Source organism: Rutilus rutilus (genome assembly GCF_951802725.1).
Source record: "Rutilus rutilus genome assembly, chromosome: 12".
Taxonomy (NCBI): domain Eukaryota; kingdom Metazoa; phylum Chordata; class Actinopteri; order Cypriniformes; family Leuciscidae; genus Rutilus; species Rutilus rutilus.
In genome coordinates this window covers 3,204,789-3,218,371 of record NC_140217.1, presented here as the reverse complement: position 1 = coordinate 3,218,371, position 13,583 = coordinate 3,204,789, and the positions used below count along the sequence as shown (strand labels likewise).

The 13,583-nt window shown below is 37.6% G+C and overlaps 1 protein-coding gene across 3 annotated transcripts in view; it reads right to left on the bottom strand.

Moving 5' to 3' along the window:
* Nucleotides 1-1,622: 1,622 nt before the first annotated feature.
* The window catches only part of quob (quattro b), a 53,705-nt gene continuing 41,744 nt past the window's right edge, over nt 1,623-13,583 (bottom strand). For all 3 annotated transcript variants that reach the window (XM_084426860.1, XM_084426862.1, XM_084426861.1), the window contains exons 18-23: nt 12,801-12,971; nt 12,542-12,719; nt 4,772-4,888; nt 3,765-3,971; nt 2,296-2,486; nt 1,623-2,123 (exon numbers count right to left, since the gene is read on the bottom strand). In XM_084426860.1, coding sequence (XP_084282986.1) covers nt 2,082-2,123; nt 2,296-2,486; nt 3,765-3,971; nt 4,772-4,888; nt 12,542-12,719; nt 12,801-12,971 — 906 coding nt within the window. In that variant the 3' untranslated portion in view covers nt 1,623-2,081. The remainder of the gene's footprint in view (nt 2,124-2,295; nt 2,487-3,764; nt 3,972-4,771; nt 4,889-12,541; nt 12,720-12,800; nt 12,972-13,583) is intronic.

The window sequence follows — 13,583 nt, the reverse complement described above, 5'->3', positions numbered from 1 at the left end:
AATCGGATTAACTACACATTATGTCAGGTGTTTTTGTTTTTGTAATTTGTAATGCATTTCTCTGTCCCCACTTTCCATCCTGCTTTTTTTTTTTTATCCCTTTAACTAGCAAAAGCCAGTCCTTTAATGAGAAAATCCTCAAGAAGTGACATGATTTTGGTGGGCAAGCAGCAGCACAAACATCCGTAAGGATTGAGGAATGTGAAATCTTGAGATCAAACAGACAGACAGGTCAATTCTAACATATTTTCCTTCTGTGGTTTCCACAGGATGTTTTGCAATAGAGTTGCTCTGTTTTTCAATGTGATTAGTTCACTTTCATTCAAAGTTTACAGAATGAGTTTGATTCTTTTTGCTACTTGGTGTATCCACATTGATTGTGATGATGATTTTCTTCATTCATATTTTCTTATGCATATGATTTTTCTCTTTATTAAAGGAATAGTTCACGTAAAAATGAAAATTCTGCCATCATTTACTCACCCTTAAGTAGTTTCAAATCTGTATGTATTTCTTTCTTCTGCTGAACACAAAAGAAGATATTTGGAAGAATGTAGTAGTAGAAGTATTTTTTTCCTACAATGAAGGTTAAAGGGGTCCATCAACTCCGGTTACGACATTCTTCAAAATATCTTCTTTTGTGTTCAGCAGAAGAAAGAACTTCATACAGGTTTGAAACAACTTAAAATGGTGAGATGACAGAATTAAAAATTTTAAGTGAACTAATCATTTAATTCCGTGCATAACCTCTATCATATTTTCAAGTATTTAGTTAATTTATGTTTATCCTTTATTTGATTTGCTATCCACTTGTATTCATTTGTTCATATACTTTAAAGGGATCATATAATGCCATTTTTGTACAAGCTAATATGATTCTTTAGGGTCTAAATTAAAAGTTTGTAATATACTTTAATTAAAAATTCTCATTAGTATTGTAAGAAAACACTCATTTTACCTGGTCAAAAACAGCTCTGTTTTCAGCACGCCGTTTCAGTGCATGTGTCTTTAAATGATAATGAGCTTTGCTCACCCCGCCCCTCTGTTCTGTGCGTACACCGTTTGTAATAATAACACAATAACCATAACGCGTTGTTTATTATAAACGTGGGATTATGAATTATATTGAGAACGTCGTACATAGAAAACATGCCGTAATGTACCCTGAGTGTAAACAGCCGCATTCATCGTGAAGCGTGCTAGCGATTTGCAAAGATTAATATAAAGGTTAATAAAACTTTACACTCACTTCTTCTTCTGGAGGTGCAGCAGGAACACGAATAGTTGATACCGATCCTTTTTTCATAGCAAAACCAGTTTTATAACGTTACTGACCCTCATTTATAAAGCAGTCTGATTATAGTTATAAAGTTATAAAACATATAAGGAGATGGATTTTTATCATTTTATGAAGGTTGTGTACAGGCACTGCCAACACACATTTCAGTACAATCAACTTGTAAAAGTGCATGTACCTTTATATGACCACTTTAGAAGAGATATATCTGGCTCGTTTCCACGCGTTCCAGCTACTGCTTGTGTAACACTGACACTGACACTTGGTAGCTCAAGGCAAATGTTTGTAAGATGCAAGATATGGTATTTTAGAAAGCGCTTGCTTTGCTGTCTTTATTCTAAAAGTGTCAAAACCACAACATGTCTGTCTGTTTCTGCAGCTGTAGCATATGTCACACTAACTGGATTCATCACTTTCTTATTATAAAACAATTCATTTAGAATCATTCCACTGAGAGCCAGTCACATTATTTCATGAAGACCAGACATTTATTTTATCAAAGCACTTTTCTTTAAAGATTACACATCTGTTTTTGTTTTATTGCCTCTACAACAAAGCTAATTAGAAACAGAAAAATGAGTAAAAAAAGAAAAAAACAGTAAAACACAGGTTTGTAGGTTTAACCATTAAGAGTTAGTTGAATGAACCAATGTTACTCAGTCCCACCAAAATAAATAAATAAAAATAAACTTTATTTTAGAGTTCCACAGGATTGATAGTGTTTCATATATATAATGCATGATAAGGTAAAATGCATGATTACAGCATAAACATACATGATGGGCTATACTTCAGTGGACTTTCCTATGATGCCTGTCCCTTGAACCTGTGAAGAACAAAGAGGAAATGAAAATATTAATAACCAGAATAATCCAAATCTCAACACAGCTGAAAAATATCTATAAAACAGCTTGATTGTGTCAAAAATGTTTTACAAAATTCACAATGCTGATGTTTCAGAAATAATAGCAAAGCAGATGAATATTGTAGGCCCGTACGTTAGCGCATGGCTGGTCCCTGGTTTGGCCTGGTTGGTTAGTGGGTTCAACGTTGCGTTCCTGTTTTTTCGGGCCAATGACGAGCACCTGGGAGGGGGCGTGTTCACAGTCTCCACCAATCACAGACGGGCAGCTGTGGCCAGAACTACTGAAGCAGCTCACACTTTCTCCTGAGGACTCTGAACTCTCCACTGAAACACAACACATTAAAACACAAACACGCAGTTAGAAATATATACCGCATATATATATTTCAATATGTGCTCCTGAGTATTGATTTTTTTATTTGGCAGAACATATACATCCTTTTCATTACGTTCACAGCTGACAATATTAATAAGTTTGTAGCTTTCCTGTAGTTCGAACAGTAGAGCGTTGGCGTTTGAAACACCAAGGTCATGGGTGCGATTCCCAGGGAAAGCAAGAACTGATAAGAATGTAAATGTGTGCCTAGAAATGCAAAGTAAGTCGCTTTGGATAATATGTAAATGACAAAAAATCTTGGTCAAGGGTTGCTGCGTGCAATAATTTTTTATTCCATCATCTGACATGAATAAATAAATACAACTTTTGGCCACTAGGAAGGAAGGATGGATGGATGGATGGATGGATGGATGGATGGATGGACGGACGGACAGAACGATGGATGGATGGACGGACGGATGGACGGACGGATGGACGGACGGATGGACGGACGGACGGACGGACGGACGGATGGATGGATGGATGGATGGACGGACGGATGGACGGACGGATGGACGGACGGATGGACGGACGGATGGACGGACGGACGGACGGATGGATGGATGGATGGATGGATGGATGGACAGACAGACAGAACGATGGATGGATAGATGTATGGATGGATGTATGGATGGATGGATGGATGGATTAATGGATGGATGGATGGATGGATGGATGGACGGACAGACAGACAGACAGACAGACAGACAGAATGATGGATGGATGGATGGATGGATGGATGGATGGACAGACAGACAGAACGATGGATGGATGGATGGATGGATGGATGGATGGACGGACGGACAGACAGAACGATGGATGGATTAATGGATGGATGGATGGGAGAAAGGAAGGAAGGAAGGAAGGAAGGAAGGAAGGAAGGAAGGAAGGAAGGAAGGAAGGAAGGAACGATGGATGGATGAATGAATGGGATGAAGGAAGGAAGGAAGGAAGGTTGTATGGATGGATGGATGGACAAACAGAGACAGAACGATGGATGGATGAATGAATGAATGAATGGGATGAAGGAAGGAAGGAAGGGTGGATGGATGGGAGAAAGGAAGGAAGGAAGGATGGATGGATAGATGGAATTTTTAAGACCAAAATCTGTATTATGAAACAAGGTAAATTTTAAATTGCACTTCTAATGATCACACATTTAAGACATTGCAAATCATATTTTGAGTGAACTACTTTCAGAACAGACATTGTGAAGCAGGACGTACCAAGTGCACTCTGGTTTCCACTCTCCTGGTCTAAATCATCTTCCTCCAGGATCCCTGAAGTCCCGTGTACGTACCGGACAACATCTCCACTGCCAGGACGGCCCACGGGAGACGGGGATCCCCACCCAGAGGAGGAGGACGAGTGGCTCCCAGAGGAGGACGTACAGCTGGTCGAGCCAAAAGAGTTCAACCGGAGAACAGGAACACCTAGAATATTACACAGAGCTAAATAAGGCTAGTCAAAGCTGGGATATGGTCAGTGTTTAACTATAGGGGCTTTCGCACCAGTTAGTTCTAGGAACTAGCCACCAGGTTGGTTCCCTGAGAACTAATGGTTCCCCTAGGAACTTTTTCCTGGTTGCATTTGCACCGCCAGTAGGAACTCTGAAGTTTATGTTGTGACTTTTATTTTGACGGCGAGGCGGACCTTTATTTTGACGGCACTGAGCGCTCGCTTTCTCCGTGTTCATTAGGTTACGATCTGTTTATAACAGTCCTGTCTAATACGTTATTAGATAGAACTGTTATACATAGAAAGTAGACAGTAATGAAAGTTGATGTCCAGTGTCGCTAGCTGAGCAGAAATACATAAGTTAATCATGTTTCTCTTGGTCCCCTCAAAGTTGCGTTGGATTTTCTCCTCAGCGTAAAGATTAAGATGCCAATCTATCACTGTTTTCCATGTTCATAGAGTTAGTTATTGGAGTAAATAAATAGGCTATAATCTGTGTGTTTACAGCTTTTTTTTTTTAAATGGCGGGTGCTGGTGTTTCGTGTGCGTTCGGCCAATCAATGTTCACTAACGTCACGGATAGTTCCTGTAGTGCTGGTTTAGACCCGACTCTGACGTAGGAGCTAAATTAGTACCTCCAAAGAGTTCCTAGAACTAAAATCGTTCCTAGTTCCTGCGGTGCGAACGCGCCAAAATCCGGGTACTTCCGCCAATAGTTCTAGGAACTATGAAAAGGTTCGTCCGGTGCGAAAGCCCCTAATGACTGGTGTTTCACCTCGTCCTGTCAGAGCACAGTTGATGGCTCGGTCGTTGATGGCCATCTCACTGGGCTGGATATCCATGAAGGGTTTATGTCCGATTCCCATGAACACCCTCTCCTGCATCCGGATCTCTGTGTGAAGATCAGCACAGACCCTCAGCTTTTTGGGATTATTAGGCTTGACATTAACTCTTTTTGCTCACCAGGCACTGTGGCCAGTGGTTTTCCAAAGTTACCAGCCGCACATTTTCACTGGCCACAATTTTGACATTGATACCATGGGGAATTATCTCATCATCTTAATATTATCTCATAATTTGGCAGCAGGTTTATTAGGCTGCTGTCACTTTAAGACCTGACACATGGATCCATTATACTGTCACACATGCGTTTTCTTTCTCAACTGTTTACATTCATTTAAAACATAACTGACTGTGAATACTCGCCAAGACCGGCATTTTTATTTTGTGTGTTTTTGACTGTTTAAGAGCAATAAGCAGCGAAAAAGAGCTCAGTTTATTGCTGAGAGGCGGCTTTATGTGCCGCTCTTTGTGTGTGAGAAAAAATCTCACGGGAATGAGTAAAATGATGCGCAATACGTGCAATCACTCGCCGAAATTCAAGCCCTGTAACACCAACAATACTCATGCAGAGAACATTTTGGTGAGTGTTAGTGTCAAGCCCTGGTAATTACTAATACATGGGCCATCCCTGCTATAGGATTTTCATGTACCCATAGTAATCTCTCTTTCTCTCACTTCCTTACGACCTCTGAAGGGTCACAGGGCTGGAGCCTATCCCAGTATCCCAGTAAATACACTGGACATGTGGCCAGTCCATCACACGACACTCACACACTCACTCAAACATCTACGGGATGTTTTTAACCCCCCAATTCATCTAATCTGCATGTCTTGGATTGTGGGGGGACTACAGCAGACTCGAACCATGGACCTTCTGAGCCACCATTCCTCCCTTATATATACAAGCTATGAAGTTATGATTAAAATATAAAACTCACACCCTGGGTTCACAGACAAGGCTTAAGCTAGTCCCAGACTAACATGCATGTTTGAGCTGTTTTAACTGAAAGCAACTTGCATTGTTTTGTCTCAAGATGCACACCAGCAATGTTTTTTTTTTTTTCAAAGGCATGTTTATAAAAGCGACTTAAATGTCCTAGCTGAACTAAGGTCTCAGTCTGGCTTAATCTAAACCCTGTCTGTCGAACCAGGCCACAATGTTTTAAGATAAAAAATCATCTTAGTTTATAACAATACCAAACAGCAGAAGGTTGCAACAAACCCCTTAAGGTAAGAAAACCCTTGTTGATCATTTGTTTTAAATTACACTACTGCTCAAAAGTTTAGGTATAGAAATGAATATTTTTATTAAGCAAGGATGAATTAAATTGATTCAACACAGTACATGCATTTATAATGTTTTAAAATGTTCTATTCATAAAAGAAACCATGAAAAAAAAACGTCACGGCTTCCACAAAAATATGAAGCAGCACGACTGTTTTCAACATTGATAATAATCATAAATGTTTCTTAAGCAGCAAATCATCATATTAGAATGATTTCTGAAGGATCATGTGACACTGAAGACTGGAGTAATGATGCTGAAAATTCAGCTTTGATAAATAAATTACAGTTTACAATATATTCAAATAGAAAACAGCTATTTTAATTTGCAATAATATTTCACAATATTACTGTACTGTATTTTTGATCAAATAAATGCAGCCTTGGTGAGCAGTTAAGTACATTTGGAGGGAAATCTACAACACAAAATCAGTGAGCATTATCTATTTATTTGATGAATTCTGTGATGTTTTGTGATTGCAAGTCAAGTCACCTTTATTTATATAGCAGCTTTACAGAGATAACAAGAAAATAATGGGTAACACTTTAAAATACGGATCCTTCGTTAATGAATAACTACACAGGAACAAATGAGTAACACAATGTTAACAATCTAGTAACTACAGTTAACTAACAAGTAACTCTGATTAACGAATTAGTAAGTAATAGCACACAGATTTAAGTGGTAGTTCACTAATAACTAATCAATAACTACAATTTTTTAATACTTCCCAGAGAAATAATGAAAAAAATTCACAATCATGCAAAACTTAATAACTAATGCAGGAAAAATTACTAGCACTAGATTAACATTACTGCTAGATACTGTACACTAATTATCAATATGTAGTAGCGTAGCAGACTTATGATTTGGGAAAGCTGTCAATAATTAGCCTGCACTGCTGTCTTTTAGAGAACTATTCATAAACTAAATAATTTTTAAGAATTGTTTTTATAAATGCACTTGTCTGGAACACTTACCCTGTGGCCGATTTTCCGGCATTCCTCTGGACTGGCTTTGAATAACTAGACTCATCATGGTGAGTACTGGAACATACTGAGTCATCAGCCATCCAAATACCAGTTATTTTATTATTTAACCTACCTCTCAAAATTGTTTTTATGTATGTCTCTTTGTTCATATGTATATATATATATATATAAATATGTGTGTGTATATATATCCTGTGAATGATTAGATGATTCTACCCTTTCGGGTTGGCTCTTCATTAGTAACTACAGCATGGAATCATGATAACTAGTAATGACTCAAGTGTTAATGCATACTTTTATAGGACTTACAAATTATTTGGATCCGTATTCTAAAGTGAAGATCATGTTAACTAACTAGTAATGACTCAAGTGTTACTACATACCTCTATAGGAACTACTAATTATTTGGATCCGTATTCTAAAGTGAAGATCATGTTAACTAACTAGTAATGACTCAAGTGTTACTACATACCTCTATAGGAACTACTAATTATTTGGATCCGTATTCTAAAGTGAAGATCATGTTAACTAACTAGTAATGACTCAAGTGTTACTACATACCCCTATAGGAACTACTAATTATTTGGATCCGTATTCTAAAGTGAAGATCATGTTAACTAACTAGTAATGACTCAAGTGTCTCAAATGACTCAAGCTATAATAAAATAACTGGTATTTGGATGGCTGATGACTCAGTATGTTCCAGTACTCACCATGATGAGTCTAGTTATTCAAAGCCAGTCCAGAGGAATGCCGGAAAATCGGCCACAGGGTAAGTGTTCCAGACAAGTGCATTTATAAAAACAATTCTTAAAAATGATTTAGTTTATGAATAGTTCTCTAAAAGACAGCAGTGCATAGGCTAATTATTGACAGCTTTCCCAAATCATAAGTCTGCTACGCTATTACATATTTATAATTAGTGTACAGTATCTAGCAGTAATGTTAATCTAGTGCTAGTAATTTGTCCTGCATTAGTTATTAATTAGTTTTGCATGAATTGTGAATTTTTTTTTCATTATTTCTCTGGTATTGAAAAATAGTAGTTATTGATTAGTTATTAGTGAACTACCACTTAAATCTGTAAAAAAAATTCAGTAGTTCTCTGTGAAGTATTAAAAAATAGTAGTTATTGATTAGTTAATAGTGAACTACCACTTAAATCTGTGTGCTATTACTTACTAATTCGTTAATCAGAGTTACTTGTTAGTTAATTGTAGTTACTAGATTGTTAATATTGTGTTACTCATTTGTTCCTGTGTAGTTATTCATTAACGAAGGATCCGTGTTTTAAAGTGTTACCAAATAATGCAACAAAGTTTGTTTCTAGAAGAAAATAGCGTCATAGTCCAGCTTAAGTAAGTTCAGTAAAGGTTCGTTTTTGTTGTAAAAAAGTTATTAATTTAGTTCATTTATATATATAGCCGCTCTGGAGAAAACCGTAATGTTATCGTCCAGCTCAGTTCAGGGGCCTGTTCTTCGTACGTTGCTTAAAACATCCGAGATCAAATGAGACATCCAAGATGATATCATCGTGCTAATCATGATCCGGCTAATTGGGTTCTTCGAACACACCTGTTGTTTATGATTAGTATCGCTGGATTAAGTTATCTGAGATAACTGCGCGTTCATGCGCTGGTTTAAAAGGGGATATGTATCGATAGTAGAAACATTGATCAGCAACGCTGCTATTGGCTGATCAGCGTGGGCGTGGCCAAAGAGCGCACTCAGTTTTTCTCCTCAGCAGAGCAAGAACTAATAGTCGAAGTTTATTCTGAATTTTAATGTTTAATCAAAACGCCAGGGAACACCTCAAAGTCTGCAAAAGCCAGGAGAGAGGGCTGGCAAAAAGCAGACTATTTAAATCCGTTAGAAGTGGCCATGTTAGATGTTTTTATCACTTATTAGCCTATATTTTTGTATTTTAATAATTGCATAATTACTTTGTTCATTGTAATGTCAGAGTCACCACACTAGAACATGGGAACAAATAATAAATAATAATAATAAATAAATATTCTACATAATGTTAATTTTTTGTTATATTATAGTCTCTTTTATAAAAGGCACTGTTAAATAAATGGTTGTCTGTTTATAAAAGCAACCAAGAAAAAGGCTGAGAAAAAACAAAAGGAAAGATCTTAATAGCCTACACTGTTTGTTGCTGCATTAAATTAAGGCTGTATAGTCATTTCAACTGTTAAATCTTGAGTAATGATGAATTGCTTTGACTTGTGAAAGTGAAAACTGATCAACTTTTTATTTTGCCATGAGTTATTGATCACATTTTTCCAGAGTGTAGTTCATTGTAATGACATTGTGTTTTCCTCTTTTGGGCACTTTTACATTATACACCAACACTTGTATCTGTTCCCAAGAAAGTGGAGCTGAAATATGTGCAGTAAGTGGACATTTTCTAACTTTCCAAAAGAAAGAAAGTATAAGACTTTGTAATGTCCATTTGTTTCCATTGCACTGGACAGTGAATAAACCCTCTCAGATAACTGTCATATGGAGGAACTAGCCTACCTGCAAGTGCATAAATAACTTTACTTAATTTATACTTGTATGCTTTATGGCTGCAATATAAGTTGCAGGATTCCACATCTACAAAAAGGCCGACAGAAGAGTCTGCACAGACAGAGGAGACACAGGCCTACAGGTGGGCAGTGTATAGCTAACTTTTCCTTTTTATTTGTTGCATGAGGCATGTGTCTAATATCTCTTGTTGCAGGCACTTGACCACTGGCTTTTCTTTACAAAGAACAATTGAAATAAAACTCAAGGAACTAAGCATATTTGTCTTTTATTAAACATTGCTACATTCATTGTTTGTATGCCCTGAGGATGGTATTTTGACCGAAAGCTTGGTGATTAAATTTGCTTAAAGGATTCAAGTATGCAGACAGATTATTTTTTGAGATTAAACATTTAATGAAAAGGGTTTTTTTTTTTTTTTGGCAATGTTGTGTAATATGGCACATGCAACAATGTCACAGGCCCTGTCAGGTGTGCAACCCTCAGACTTTTCAGACACTGAAATCTTCCCTTTAGTTAGCCAAAGTTCATTTCATTGTGTGCCCTTGTCCTGGCTAGAGCTGCATTGTAACTGGTTTGGGTCAGGGAATGGGCTCATAAAACACCTGTCTGCAGGAACATGTCATAATCACCTATGAAAAAATGCAGTTCTGTTAGGATCAGCATAAGTGTATGTAATACAGTGAGCTTGATATTTAATAGTGGAACTTTCCTTACCACTTTCAAATAATGTGCATAAATGTGAATCTCTAAAAATTCTTAAGTCATGCACAGATCCTGGCCATTTTGCTTTCACATTTGTGATATGGAAGATTTTAGTCAACTGCCTTTTTTTATTTATTTGATTAATCTGGAATATTAAGAATCCCAATAGTAACTGGGCTGCACATTTACATTGTGAACCCCCTTTCTGTTCACATAATCCCCTTCATTGAGGCCTTGATGGCAGTCTATGGTCTATAGTCTATGGTACCAATCACGTTAGTGAAGCCTGAGTGACATATACTGTAATCGTCATGATTGCATGATCTTCATAAAAAATTATGATAGCCTTAAAAAAAAAAACTGCTTTAAAAAAAACTGCTTTACAACATTGGGTTTTAAGTGGCTTGGAAATGCCACAAAAAAACCTAAAACTGTTTTTTAAACCTAAAAGCGCCAGGTAAACTCCGAATGACACGACAGACAGCACTTTCCATCAAGTTCTCCGCATCTCCAATAGTGTAAAGGAAAGAGCCACTCGCAAATAATCTTAGGGCAATGCAAACAGTTTGTGCTGTAGTTAAAGCCCGACTCCGACAAGTCGAAAATAAATGTGCGTTTCCAACAAATTAATAATGTAAACGACAATCTCACGAGTCACGAGAAAAAATATACATCTCAGAAAATGCACTATCGCACTGCGCTGGACTTCAGCTCAGCTTATAAAGCCGGGATCTAATCCTGTTTACATGAAATAAGCCTGCTCCCGAGCAGGTTTAAGCTTGCGCACCTGTTGCTATGACAGCAAGTCCAGGATGAGCGTTGAAGAACCAAACAATCCAAGATCATGCCAAATCGTCAACAATCAAATCCAGCTAACTGAGTTAGCGACGTACGAAGAACGGGCCCTAGTTCTCATATAACAGTGTCAATGCAGGCAGATCAATAATATTGTTGAATATTAAATTAAATGTCCCCAACTAAGCCAAAGGCGACAAAGGTGAAAAAATGTGACGGTGGCGAGGAACCAAAACTCCATCAGTGACAGAATGGAGAAAGAAAATACACTTTTTTGAGGCGCAGGACTTTACCTCGTGCTGTAAAGCTGATTTCTATAGTGTAACTTTACTGCATGTCAAGCTATAGCGCATTCAGATATCTGATGTGTTTTTACTGGAACAGAATGAGTGCTGTGCGGATCATAACATGCCCATGTCTCAGTGCTTCTCTTTGGGGAACTCGGAGGACTTGTCCAGTTAAAACAAACCGCTTTATTGTTGAATATTAAATGTCCCCAAATAAGCAAGCCAAAAGCCAATGGTGACAAAGGCGACAGTGGCAAGGAACCAAAACTCCATCAGTGAAAGAATGGAGAAAGAAACACTCAGTTTTTCTTTTTTCAGTCGTTCAGTTCTCCTCTGGCCAACGAGCGAACATTGTATGATTATGATTCCGGCAGCATTACAGGTCAGAAGTCCGACTGGATCAGAACATTCAGAATATTTATCTTTTAAATTGTCTAAAAAATTGACGACTTGATTTACAGTGAAACTGATGAAAATGTTTCATTCATACGGTGTTGCATAATAGATGATTCCCGCTGATCTTTATTCCCGCACATCTACAGGGCAAACTATTCGAAGGAAAAATACAGATGCAAAACATCTAAAGGACCATTATCAGGAAATGTGGCCCGAGGCCCGAGGTAAGAGTCATGAATGAATGCAGATGTGTGTAGGAGTTCAACTTCTATCATTTATCTTTTTCACATTCCTCAATATACAAGATCACTCCTCAGCAGTTCATGATTCTTGATACACCCAAGAACATTCACATCACTGTCTCTTAGGTTTAAGGTTTTAATTTCATAATCATAAATCTGAGGTAACAGGAATGTCAGTAATTGCACGTTGCACCAATGAGAATAAATCTTAAACACACATTAAATCAAGGTTTTACAGTACTCTCACTTTTAAATGGTTTAGATTTCCAAAAAAAAAGTAATTTTTCAATGGATTGTGGGGAAATGAATTCAAATAAAACATCAAAATAAACTCTTCTTAATTTAATTCACACTGTGCCTCATATCCACCATTCATGCTTACTGTATCAATACTATACCAACATTTTTTTAATTTTATAAATATATGCCATTATAATTGAATATATACAGTCTGAACTCACCTCTGTTGTGAACGGCTTGTTCCCACAGGATCCTCTCCAGGTCTCTGGTCCAGTTTTCCTTCACTTCTCGACTCTGTGCCTGCAGTACGTACGTGTCCTGCGACTTCCTTCTCCGAAACCAGATCTCAAAGCACAGGCCGCTATCACCAGAGTTATGGGTCATGCCGATGTCTGAGGTCTGAGAGAGGACGGAAGAGACGTCAAGGTCCGAGACACAAAGAGCTTGACCTGTTCACGGACGGTTCGCGTGGTGGTTTACCTTGAAGGATTGTTTGTAGATGTACGTGTCATTCCCGATGTCAGTTCTGCGTGTCTTGCTGAAGAGTATGAGATCTTGGAAGAGAAAAATGTGACGGTAGCATTTCTTCTTCCTGAAGGTCAACAGGAACTCATCCTGACGGATCAGCTGGCCCTGTTCCTTCAGATTCACCTGCACGACATGAACAAATCAACACGACATCAATCTCACACGCCTGATCAACGACGCTTTCACATTACTGGAGCAAATCTGACCTCCAGATCCGGCCTACCTTCATACAAATCGACTTGCATTACATTCAAGGTATTTTTCGATGTCTATGATATTAAAAAACATGATCAAGTTTGTATCGAGAGACTTCACTATAAACAATACCGGTCAAAAGATTGAAATAATTTCATTTAAAAAAGTTTTTAAAAGTCTCTTCTGCTCACCAAGGCTGCATTTATTAGATAAAAAATACAGTAAAATATAATTTATTCCTGTGATGCAAAGCTGTTCATTTGAACTTTCTATTCATCCTGATTTATCTGTTTCCACAAACATATTAAACAGCAAAAACTGTTTTCAACATTGATAGTGCTAAAATACATTCTTAAAAATTATTGCAGCAAATCATCATATCAGAATGATTTCTGAAGGATCATGTGACACTGAAGACTGGAGTAATAACTCAGCTTTTATCACAGGAATAAATTAGACTTTAAAGGGATACTCCACTTTTTTTGAAAATAGGCTCATTTTCCAACTCCCCCAGAGTTAAACAGTTGAGTTTTACCGTTT